This window comes from Dermacentor variabilis, chromosome 5 (genome assembly GCF_050947875.1).
Source record: "Dermacentor variabilis isolate Ectoservices chromosome 5, ASM5094787v1, whole genome shotgun sequence".
Taxonomy (NCBI): Eukaryota; Metazoa; Arthropoda; class Arachnida; order Ixodida; family Ixodidae; genus Dermacentor; species Dermacentor variabilis.
This window is the reverse complement of record NC_134572.1, coordinates 52556906-52569246: the sequence shown is the minus strand read 5'-3', so window position 1 is coordinate 52569246 and position 12341 is coordinate 52556906. Positions and strand designations below refer to the sequence as shown.

Genomic DNA, 12341 nt, shown 5'->3' with positions numbered 1-12341 from the left:
GCACCGCGGTATGGTATGGCACAACAAGAACGCTATATATTTGAGCGCACAACGCGCCCAACGAAAGAATCAGATTTAGCTTGACGTTTAATGGCCGTTCCGGTCAGACCAGTGTATGCACCGCGGTATGGTATGGCACAGCAAGAACGCTATATATTTGAGCGCACAACGTGCCCAACAAAAGAATTAGATTTCACGTTTACTGGCCGTTCCGCTCAGGTCAGCGTATACACCCCGGTATGGTATGGCACGGCAAGAACGCTAATGTCCGCTGCTGACTCAGTGGAGACCGCCGCTGCAATGTCCGGGCTCTGACGCTACCGAGCCAGCCAATTCCGCCTGCCAGACTGGTGCCATCATTCTGCTCCCATTTCATTCTGGCTGTTTCAAAATATGGAACGATTCCGGAATCATTGCAACTGCACAGTTGTCGAATTCTCAACTGTGCTTAAATTTTTTTTGTGCTTAAAAAATACAGTGAAGTATTTAGTTTATTTGCAGTTTTTGCACTCACGTTGCGTTGAATTTAAATTTTTAAGCATGTTCAGCTTGTGCAACTCATGTTTAGGACGCAAGGCAGTTCGCGATACAGGTAAATGAAAATCCACATTTAAGCCTATTCGTCGGGCACGACATGTAGCTTCATAGTCGTGTTACCATTATCGTAGTAGCAATCATGCACGCACCGGCTGTGTTCTGAATAAGGACAAGGTAACTTGTTCGCACACTCCCAGCATGCCCTGTGAAAGAGACATGCATGTGGCGACACTCCAATGCACGCAACGTATCTCGTTAACCACAAACAGCACACACTGCGGTCCTGAGGAGAATTTTCAGCCCATCATAATCGAAAGCATTGTCACGATTTCAACACTTGCAAAACTTATTTCAGGATGTGCTTAACAAACTTCATATCATAATACGACACGCGAACGTAGGCAAAAGGCCGCGATCACAAGAGTTTGCATTGTTGGTGCGGGTTCATGGGGGTGCCCGGCGCGCAACCGAATGCCTCGGAGAACTCCGGCACGTTCTGCAGCACCGCATTGCACAACGAATCGTTGACGATGTAGTAGCTGCCGATGCACTTGGCATAGCAGATGGCGATGAAGAGCAGTTGCTCGCCCGTCATGCGCTCCAGGAGTACGAGGCGCCGGTTATCGCTCACTTTGCGGTATGCGTCTATCAGGGCACCAAGGGAAACAACCTCGGCTAACAACGAGGCCGTGTCCGTGCGCTCGGCGGAGAGCGAGCGGTTCGAGATGCACGACAGGAATGCCCTGAACGAGTTTCCGCCGGCACCCGCGCCCAGATACGTGTTGTGGAACCTCTGTCCCACGGCAAAGGCCACCTGGAATTCAATGAACAAGAGCGTAATTGACAAGTCCTGCATTTCAGTTCGGGTGCGGGCCCACTTAGTGCAGCCAGGTGTTCACACTTCTCTGCAGTTAAGTCGCTCACATCCGTCTCGCTTTCCGCTTATAGTCGCTGCTGCAGCAAAGAGGGGCGTCTCTGGCACCGGAGAGCAACATGTCTTTGACCAGGTCGTCCTTGTGACATGCAACGTTGGACATATATGGACCATCTCACCTGCCCCTGATATCCTTAATAGATGAAACAAGTTTGGTCGTATGCATGTAACATAATTTTGTATTTTTGCTTTTTGTGTATATGTTTCAGGGCAACCTTCCTAAAAGAAGAGACTAATCGCTCCAGTGATACGGGCGTTTGGGCAACGGTTCACCCCTGACGCAGCGCCGCCCGTAAGGTGTTAACATTAGGTAATACGTAACCAGTTCACCTGCGTCGCAAGGTTGCACCTAAACCTCGTCGATAGTACACAATGCCACCATGTGACGCTATCATAACAGTGTTTCTGCCTGATTGCCGCAGCAATGAGAAAGTGTGATCTGTGCTCCGATAGATCAACGATGCACTTCGCATTAAACAGAAGATCTACCACACACACACACACACACACACACACACACACACACACACACACACACACACACACACGCACACGCACACGCACACACACACACACACACACACACACACACACACACACGCACGCACGCACGCACACACACACACACACACACACACACACACGCACACACACACACACACACACACAGAAACACACACACACACACACACACACACACACATACACACACACACACACACACGCACGCACACACACTTCCATCCTTTTATGAAAACATGGGCAAGTTAACCCTCTCCCGTACTTAAGACTTCCCGTGAGACAATTGATTCAAACCATGCCCGCCTTTTCAGCTTACAAATCGCAAAGCTCAACCAAACCATTGTCATTAAAAGAAAGCTCGAGTTTTGGCTTTCCCGGAAATTCTTAACGATGCATGAAACTGAAAGCCTGATGCCTAAACTACAGAAGGACAGGCCTGCGGAAACTTCTACTGACCTGAGCGCCAAACCCGCCGTAGTTGAGGGACGGCATTGAGTTCATGTCGTAGTACGGGAAAAAGAAGACGTATGGCAGCAAGATGAACTCCTTGCGATACTCGATGTCCGCAGAGAAGGCCAGGGTCTCGATGGCCGTGATAGCAACCTTGATGTCGATGCCGCGGGAGAAAGTGCGCGACATCCACGCGTTGTGCCAGTTCTGCAGGAACGAGTCGCCCATCTCACCCACGACTATGTCGGTGAAGTTAGCCTTGGTTATCGGAGCAAAGATGCTGAAAGTCAGCGTCACATTCTCCCACGACCTGCAACAGGCAAATAGTGCAGCGCGTGAAATTAAAGAATACACTCCATGAGGAGCCATAATCTTTTCTGCAGTGCGAAGTTCCCATAACACAGTGCGCCTATGTAAACGTTATCGTGAGTGTAGTGCAGTATGTATTGTTAGAGGCACAGCTACATGGAACGTAGCGAAACGGACCCATAGCGAACGCAAAATATCGAATATTTCGCAGATCCCACGCACACTGGGAGCCATTGTTATGCGGGGCATGTTGCATTTCGCTGTCTATCAAACAATATTGTGGGTCCCGCAAAACGTTCGGAGGTGGGCCAACGCGTTTTTTTTTTTCAAATTGAGTAGTGTGTGACACTTGGGCGTACGTATACTCGACGCTAGCGTAAGTGTGTGCGGTGACAGCTGCAAGACGACGACGATGGTATGGACGATTGTATGATGGTAATGGCACGATTCCTAATAAGTCCGTTGGATAGGAATTTACACAAGATAGCGATTGTTGGGTCCTGCAGAAGTATTATACGGGCGTAATCGAGAGATCAGGCACGTACACACGATATTTTTTCGGGGGGGCAACCCAAGGTAACTTTTCTATGAAAATGAGGGGGCTACCTTAACTAGTACAAATGTGAATAACGTCCACCATTCGCCATAAGAACGCGTAAAACCACAGAAGAGAAATGAAATAAGGTGCATTTTACACGTACACCTGTGCGATACACCTCTCCTTTAGTTGGCAAACGAAGAACCACTTCAAATGGACTCGCGCACGAAAGAAGCGCAGAAAGAACACTGCCAAGAACAAGTAAAGAAGCAAAAGTGTACAATCAAGATTGCTTTAGTAGAATAGAACTTACAAAAACAGCAGTTGGCAACAAAGGCCCACAGACCGCGCGGAGCTAGGTTGCTCTTTCAGCCAATCACAGAAGCAAACAAAATCGTCGTCATGCGGCCTTTTCAAAATGGCGTTGTATTTGATAGCTCCGGAGCGTCTGCTGTTCTTGAAGAGTCTTTTCATCGGCAGAAGCAATGAGGTGTGCAACAGACATGGACAAAATGTATTGAGTCTTCAAAAGTCTGCGGTGCAGTTCATTTCACTGCTGCACCCGTTTTACTCATGAAACTTCACTGCCAACTGAAGTGAAACTTCACAACAAATAGTTGTAGCAAAGGAAGCATGTTATTTCAGTTCAATAAAGAATTAGGCATTCGCCATTCCACTATAATAGTCGAGGGAAAAAGTATAAAATTACGCGCTAATAATTTTATTTTTGTAGTTACCGCCTTATTTGGGCAACAGAAAAAGTTTGAAGTACGAATTATTTGCAGTCTCGCGGAGGAACAGTGGCTGGCGGTTATGAGGGCGTCGGCGGGGCTTCATTGCCGACTTAAGTTGTATCCGACTATAGTAGCGTGTTTTAAATTAGCTCTGGAAGAATTATACGGAAATATATGCATTTGCAGAACAATCAAAGTTCTTTTGCATCCCTCGTTTACTGCTCTAACAAGTGCCACAACTGACTCGTATTGTTATTTAAGTTACGTAACGATGCGTGGCCGCCAGTCCCGTACAAACGCATATGGCGCAGGAATCTGCGATTCTAGACGTACTGCGCCCACCCCGGAAGGTTAGAAAAACACCTACACAAGCACAGCAGAGAAGTGGCTACGTTAGGCGGCTCTAATGATAACTGTAGGAGCGTCATTCAGAACACACGGAATTGTCCTCCACTTCCAGCGGCGTTTTCTCTGTTTCCTTTTTAAATAAAGAAATGTTGATCCATAAATTATTTCATAAACAACGGCTAAATTTGTTAATTTCCGCTTTTCCTTCCTGTTTGGCTGTTGTCTCGGGCCTCTCCGTTAGTAGATCGCTTAATTTCTCAACTTCTTGAGACTCTTGTTTTTAGTTGCCAATTTTGCACGAAAAGTGCTGTACAATTAGGAAAAAAACCAGACGAGTTAACGGGTGACAGTCATACTACCTATGAGTTTAAGGGTTATTGCAGGGTTTCATGATGGGCGCTGCCTGGCATTACTTTATTTTCCGCCTTAGCTAACCCATATCACGGGTATATGATTCCGAGGATCTGTCAGCGTTGCGGCGAGCCGTCATTCGAGGAAATAATCAAACAAAAAGAAAGTTAAGCGCTATTGGCATTTTCTCTCGCCGCAACTCGGTCCAGGGGCATACAGAACATGTTGACCACGAACTGAATCCCTTTCCAGGTCCTTGGATCAGTCTAGACCAAGAAGGTTGAATTAACGAAGCAACAGTGATGCGCGTGACCGTTGAATAGACCGTGACAACTGAATGCATCTCGAGTTAATCGCGCGGGCACCGAATCGATAAGGAAACTGGCCTTCACATCACAGGAGACGCCGATAACTACCGCCATACAAAAGGAGTGAAAAAGGCAACAAAATGTTGACAGTCGAATAGCTGTCAAGAATAGCTGTCAACATTGATTTGGCGGCGCTTTAAGAATGTGTGTGAGAAGTGGTGGCGTGGGCGGGGAGAAGGGGGGGGGGATATGCGTCTTAATCCCCGGGGGGGGGGGGCGGCCCCCCTGGGCCCCCCCCTTGGGTACGTGCCTGCGAGAGATACACGGATTGTAACATCATCAGCGGCTACGTGTTATACAGTCGTACATGCATATGGCTATGTCATGCGATCTATGTTAAAACAAAGATGGCATTTGTACTTCAGCGAAGAAAGGCTGAAACGCGACCAACCTGGGCCGATTATCTGTGGTCATGAGGTCCCTACAACGTCGCGCAGTTTGTGTAGCTTTAGCTGCCACGGGGGCAGCGCGAGCTGTCACGAGCAAAGAACACGAGAAAATGGCATGTCCCGCCCGCGACAAATTTCTCAAATAGTCGGCATATATAGGCCCGAGAGGAGTCTGCGTGCGAGAATCACCTAATGGCTAGAGCATTGGGCTGCCGTACTCGAAGACAGAGATTCGATTCTACTGTCGGTCACGTATTTCTTTTGATGTGAAAACGTCAAATTGTCCATTGAGCGCAAACGCCAGCGTTTGTAGACTGTAGCAGCGAAACGGTACCTCAAGTCCCATTGGCTGCGACGCTGCTTCACGAGCGCGCCTCGATGGAGCAGAGCGGGCCAAAGGGAGCACGTGGTACCGCAATAGCGCACCAGGCGTTACATGAGAAGAGAGTTCATCGCCGCGACGCCACGTCACCCTTGCACTCGCTCTCGGAAGCAGGTGACCGAGCCAGCATCGCAGGCTACTGCTGCTTGCTGGCTCGTGTAGCACGTACCGCTATCGCCTGCCGGCCTTGGTGGCCGCTGCTACTTTCTCGGTCTCTCGTCGGGCAGGACGTCGCTGTATAAGCGGCGTTGGTACCGGAGGCTGCTGCTGCTTGCTGGTTCGGGCATCGCGTACCGCTATGGCACATTACTCGAAGCGCAAAACTCGAAGTACCGCTCAGCAGCGTTAAATTGGACATTAATTCTTTCGCGTTCACAACTCATAAGGATAGTTTAGTTGTCGTCGGGCTTTTTTTATTGCAGAGGCTCGAAATGAGGCAAAAAAGGAAGCTACCTATACCTACGTATTGCAAAGTACCTGCGATGAGGCAAAGAATGGTTAGAATTATGAGTGTTGGAGCGGTCGTCGGGAGATCCGCAATGCCCGGCACTGCATCACGAGAAGGCGGCACTTGGTGTTTTCCCCCTCTTATCGGCCTGCGTTGGCCCTAAACTTGCGACCCATGATCGTCAGCCCCATTGCTAGGCTGCCACAATGAAAAAAATAAAACAGCTAGCATTAGCTACCCATCCGTACATGTCTCATGTGGACATTTTCTCTATCGCATCGATAATTACCATATCACGCTCACGCTGGCGTTGTTGTCGGGCCAGGTGGACAGCCGTTCCCGGAAAGCGGTGCGAATGGCCAACGCGATGGACTCTGCGTGGCGGCGCGCTACTGCAGGTAGTACTTCGCGGGCGTAGTTGTACAACAGCGCCCTGCCGGCAGCGATGTAGGCGCGGCTCAGGCAGAACGCGCCGTGCAAGACTAGCGCTCGCTGCGGGTGTCCGTAGAAGTTCACCACGAGCTCGCCGTTGGCGAACAGTGCCGCAACCTGCGGGAGCACCGAAGTCCATAAAGATGGCATAAACGGCAAAGGTTGAAGACGCTGACTATTTATGCAACTGTGGGGCCTTAAGTTCCCAAAACTGCGCAGTGGTGTAACAGTGGGTGACGAAGGACGCCATACTGGAGGGCTTTGTAATAATTTCGACCACGTGAGGGTTTGTTTGACACGAACCCAAAACAGGGCACACGAGCATATTTGCATTTAGTGCTCATGGAGCTGCGGCCTCAATCGAACACGCGACCTCGTGCCCCGCCGCGCAACGTACCAAAGCCACTGAGGCCCCACGGCGGGTACGTTAAGAGTATGAAGAGGCAATGTTAAGACGTTGGCGACATGTACAGTGCCACTCCATATTGCAAGGAGTAGCTGAAGTTGGTGCACTTCTAAAATAGATGCAAGCTGCAACAATTACTATTGCGCCAGGAAAACAGGTCGTCAGATATCAGTGAGGTCGGGCTCATTCTACTCAACGCTCGTTTAATTGCCCTCTTCTCTGCACTGCCTTCTCGCTACCATCGCAATATTAACGTGCTTGAAAGCTATGACGACCGCAATCCAGCGGGCAAACACTTTCGTGCGGGAGTGCATGCGTGCACACGTCTCACGATATTGTGGCATACACGACAGGGCTAGTACGCTTCACTTACGCCTAATTAATCGACTCTTTACTGTCTCATTCGTCCCTCTGGAGCGTGAGAGCCAGCGCGAAAATGACGCGTTGCTTGGCGACCATCATCGCACCTGCACTGTGTACCAGGATACGAGGGCGTACATGTCCAGCTCTCCGTGTTGCACCAACAGGTCGACGAAGGTGCTGAAGAAGGGCAGGTTCCATGTGCGGAACTCCAGTAGCCCCACCAGCTCGACGCCTTCACTCTCTAACACCTCCGTCCACCGGTCCAGCGACAGGTTGGCCGATGCATTGTGCACCACGTCAGCAGGCACCACCGAAACTTTCGGCGCGTTCTTATGGAAGGCTGCTATCAGCGGACCGAACATATTTTGCTCCAGCCGCTGCGTCTCCTGCGAAGTGACAACGGAGACTGAGTGTCAAGAAGAGTGCGTAAAGCTGCTTTCTGAGGATGATTCTTTCACCATTCAAGTTTGCACACTGACGGCAACTTTCAGAGAGTTTTTATTGCGATAGCAATTATGGACACTCCAGGCGCATGTCTGCCGTCGGCGTCGCCGTGAGGTTCCCTATGAGTGAAAGCGCGGGTGTGTGAGCCGGCGAACGCGGCCCGGATACATGTCCTCTCCTGCGGCGCTGTTGCGACTTCGGGGTGGAGGACGAAAGACGGACTCGTTCTGTAGACGAAGAAGAAACAAAAAACTTTATACAATATTTACTGATAGTGGATGATAGCGTACAGGTAGCAGTAGGAGCGCATCAGACCGACTGGGCGGCTGCAAGCGACTCTCTGTCCTTACAATGGGCCGGTTCGCTCTTAAATCCCTTCAGCGATCCCTCGTCGGCAGGAACCGGTTCGGGCGAGTTCTCGTCGGCAGGAACCAGGCGGAACAGGGTGATGACCTCGCCCTCGCCGAATCCTTGATTCATCGCGGAGATGGCTTGGCGCTTCCTGAAGTCGCCTCCAGTGTCGAATTCTTGATTCGTCGCGGAGAAGTGGGTGCTTTCGTCGCCTCGTGGTCGCCATGTGGTGCTCGTACTATGGCACAACAGCACCCCCGCCACCAGATAATACGTCCAGAAGTCGAGCTGTTCGGCACGGCTCGACGTATGCGATGTGCTGATTGGGTGACGTCCTTGACGGGGCCAAGGAAATGGCCTTGCCGCCCTTTCTGCTCTCCACAACGCCAGACCAAACTTCATGAAAACAAACGCTCTAACCCCCCTCTGTGCTCTCAACAGCACTATTACGGTTGTTGTACTAAACACGAAACACTAACCGGATAAAGAGTCCGGGATACAGACTGTTAAGAACGGCCAGCTGCAGTGCAAGTTTTGCCAACCAGTTGCGACAGTGGCCGCAACTTTCCTGGAGCGCCCCCGCCAACCTCTAGCCACAGCGTGACTAAGTAGACTTTGTGTCGGGAACAATACGCGCGTCCTCGACGCTCCGTTGCTTCAGCTAGGATGCGTTTGACGAAGCAGGCTTTGTGCTAAAACCACCACCGTTACGCTGTAGCCTCGTCGCCGTTGTGACTGAATGAGTTGGGCGGGCCAACTATTGTTACCAACCCCACCAACGCGGACCTGATCTGCTATGAGTGGGGGAGTTGCCGCGGGAACGTCGTCGGAGACCTCTTCCCACACGCCAACCAAGACGCAGGACAATGGCTACTCGAGCGCGCTGCGAGGGCCCGCTCCGAGTTCTACGAAATTCGTGTGATGTCGGTTTCGGACCGAGAACCTGTGCGTGTGTGTGTGTGTGCGTGTGTGTGTGTGTGTGTGTGTGTGTGTGTGTGTGTGTGTGTGTGTGTGTGTGTGTGTGTGTGTGTGTGTGTGTGTGTGTGTGTGTGTGTGTGTGTGTGTGTGTGTGTGTGTGTGTGTGTGTGTGTGTGTGTGTGCGTGTGTGCGTGTGTGTGTGTGTGTAAACGGCTGTTGTGCGGATACTCGAGACACTTTTCTTAAGCAGTCATGTTGGACTGAGACACTCTCTCAAGCAGTCGTGTTAGACTGACGTACTTTCTCTCGCAGTCATGCTAGACTGATGAATTGCATGTAAATACTGTAAATAAACCCGTATTCCTCGTTCTCGATGAGAAGCAGTCCTTCCCTTCATCAATGTCCCCAGCGTGGATAAGTTGGACGACGGCATGGGCCAGCTACCTTCGAATTCATGCCGGACTCCAATCTTGACAACGGGTTACGAGCGGTGGGATTGAGCCCCCAATCCTGACAAGACCTCTATAAATAGTGCTATCAAAGAAGACACATTCAAAGACAATTGAGAGCTAAGGAATAGATTGCAAAGCAATTCTGAAGTCATTCGGGCAGGCAAGACACAGCTGAGGCGATCGAATAAAATTTATATTTTGCCCTGTCTCGCTCCAAGTTAAATGCTGTCACTTGTCATTGGGTTTACCAACCTGCTGAGATGCGTCGCATGACCGAACAAGTGTTTCAAGCTCCTTTAAGCATCCTGGCCAATAGAAATCTTACGCTAGCCTAGCCTTTACCTCATGTGCCCGAGTGACACGTGGTGATGCCATTCCAGAGCTTGTGCAGATGAGTTTTGTGTATTCTTTCTTCTTTTTTGCCTCAGTGCTCCCTTCAGTTGATAGTCGTCGTTCGTGTTATCCACTTCTCTGCCTTTGTGTCCTGTCTGCACGCCTCACATCTTTTTTGCATAATGAATCCTTACCAACTAGCTTAGCTTTCTGTCGTTCAACGCTCTATTGTTTCCTTTACCGTCGCTAGTTACGTGGGATTTGGGCGTTTTTGGGACAAAGCGCACGTGCCATCTGGGGCAAGGTCTCGGCGGTAACAGTGACTTTGTGTTTTACTACTTGACTAAAACATTTACCTCGAAAGTGACGACATCTGAGGCTACTTCTGTATCCGTGTCCCGAAACGCGTTCCGGAGACGGGTGAAGTAGTGCTGGCGGTGCGCCTCCGAGTTCCGCTCGTGGTACTTGCGCACGATGAAGTTGAAGCCCGAGTCGGTGACCACGTACGCCTTGGTCGAGTTATCGTACACCTCAGGGTCGACACGGAACACGGCGCTCCATCCCAGCGCGTAGTCGCAGTGGAACATCATGCGCAGCAGGTCTCGTCGCTCAATCGGAGGAGGTTGGTGAGGCCACGTTACACCAGCCGCGCGCAGTGCGGCCTTCACCTCGGCGAACTCGCCCGTCGGTGTCGTCAGCACGGCGATGCAACTCCTGCGTCGTTTCATTTTTATTCGGACGTTTCAGGAAGTGCCAACGAATAGCTAGGGGCGAAATTTAGAGGACGCTTAAGCTTCGCTTCTGAGAGTGGAACGCGACAGCGTTCAAAGATTCCTGGTTGCTTCTCACGATTCGCGGCAACTGCAGCTTACGTAACCCTAATGTTTTCTTGGAAATGCTGGCGGCAAACGCTACGCACGAAGGCGAGCTTTCTTTTTTTTATTTGTTTCCTCGCCACGGCGGGCGCCGCCGCTATACAGCGATGCGCGGAGGCGAACGCCATCTGGATGGTGTTTCAAGCAACGCAGCGTGCCGCGCCGCTTCTACTAAGACAGGCCTCATACAGCACCAGGAAAAGGGGTTTGTCCGTGAGCTTCTGTCTAAAATAATTATGTTTTCTCGTATATTCAACTTACACTCCGACGCTGTCATGTCTGCAGGTTGTGTTTAAGTCGTACTTTACGAATTTTCTGACGCACTTTACCATGAGAAATACAGTTAGTTCAGTAACGCCTTTGCGCCAGGCGGAGGGCCTGTGTGGATCGGAATGTGCGATTCGCGATGATTCGGAGATCGCTGCCTATGCCGGCACCGTCGTCGCATTTTCTGCGACACAGCATCCCTTAACGCTGTCGCGTTAAAATCAGACAATCTGTCTCCTAAATGGGCATCATCATCATCAACAAGATAAATAATCAAGCACACAAATCATTTCTTCTTTAAGTCACACACGATGCATATGTTATACATAAATATGGATTTTATACACATGGTAAGAGAAAACTCATTGTAGTTCACGATCTATTTACATGCAAAAAGTTAAAAATCAACACGTAGGTAAATTTCTTTCTAAATTACAATGTCTTAATTGTTTCTTTCTCATATTCTGTGATTTCAGGATGTTTGTCGCATAGTGCAATAATTTGGTTATTTATTAACTGCATTCTACTGTTTATGCGACATACTGGCCCGACAAGTGCTACAACACGACGATTATGCAAAATATTGTTTTTTTTCTGGAACATATGAGAAAACAGTTCGAAATCTTATTTTATGAAATACTAGCGCTGCTAGTTTATGTTTGCAACAATCAGAAAACGGCGCCACATTATGCGCACGAAATAGTGGCACATCGTTTCGCGTTGTGAAAGGATATATTTAACATGAAAGTGTTAAACCTCCTGAGAAACGAACACAACTGCCCGTACTTCATGATGAAACGCCTTCTGCTGCTGGCAACTCTGCTGCCAGTACGACGTCACGCATAAATTGGGCGTAAGAAGTTAGTCACTCCTGTGCGATGCACAATTTCAATTCTTTCATGGCAGCGAGTTCTGGGCGGTCTAGCACTAACATGTGTTGGTAAGACAGAAAGAAGACCAGCCGTTTTCGTTTGTGCTGGTGTTCTATACGCACATTCCTTGTCAAATCTGAAGCCGACTTAGTGACGCCGTGGCTAGAGGTTTGCGGTGGCGTTCCAGGAAAAGTTGACGCCCGCTGTCGCAACTGGCTGGCAAAACTTGCACCTCAGCAGGCCGTTCTTAACACCGGGCACTCAAACGAGAGCATCCGGGAAAGTTGCGAGAGCAAAACGATATCATGCGGGTAACCA

The 12341-nt window shown here is 49.8% G+C and overlaps 1 protein-coding gene across 3 annotated transcripts in view; it reads right to left on the bottom strand.

Moving 5' to 3' along the window:
* Positions 1-473: 473 nt before the first annotated feature.
* The window catches only part of LOC142582604 (endothelin-converting enzyme 1-like), a 52388-nt gene continuing 40520 nt past the window's right edge, over positions 474-12341 (bottom strand). For all 3 annotated transcript variants that reach the window (XM_075692487.1, XM_075692485.1, XM_075692486.1), the window contains 5 exons: positions 10366-10723; positions 7616-7897; positions 6600-6859; positions 2450-2753; positions 474-1351 (listed from right to left, as the gene is read on the bottom strand). In XM_075692487.1, coding sequence (XP_075548602.1) covers positions 953-1351; positions 2450-2753; positions 6600-6859; positions 7616-7897; positions 10366-10723 — 1603 coding nt within the window. In that variant the 3' untranslated portion in view covers positions 474-952. The remainder of the gene's footprint in view (positions 1352-2449; positions 2754-6599; positions 6860-7615; positions 7898-10365; positions 10724-12341) is intronic.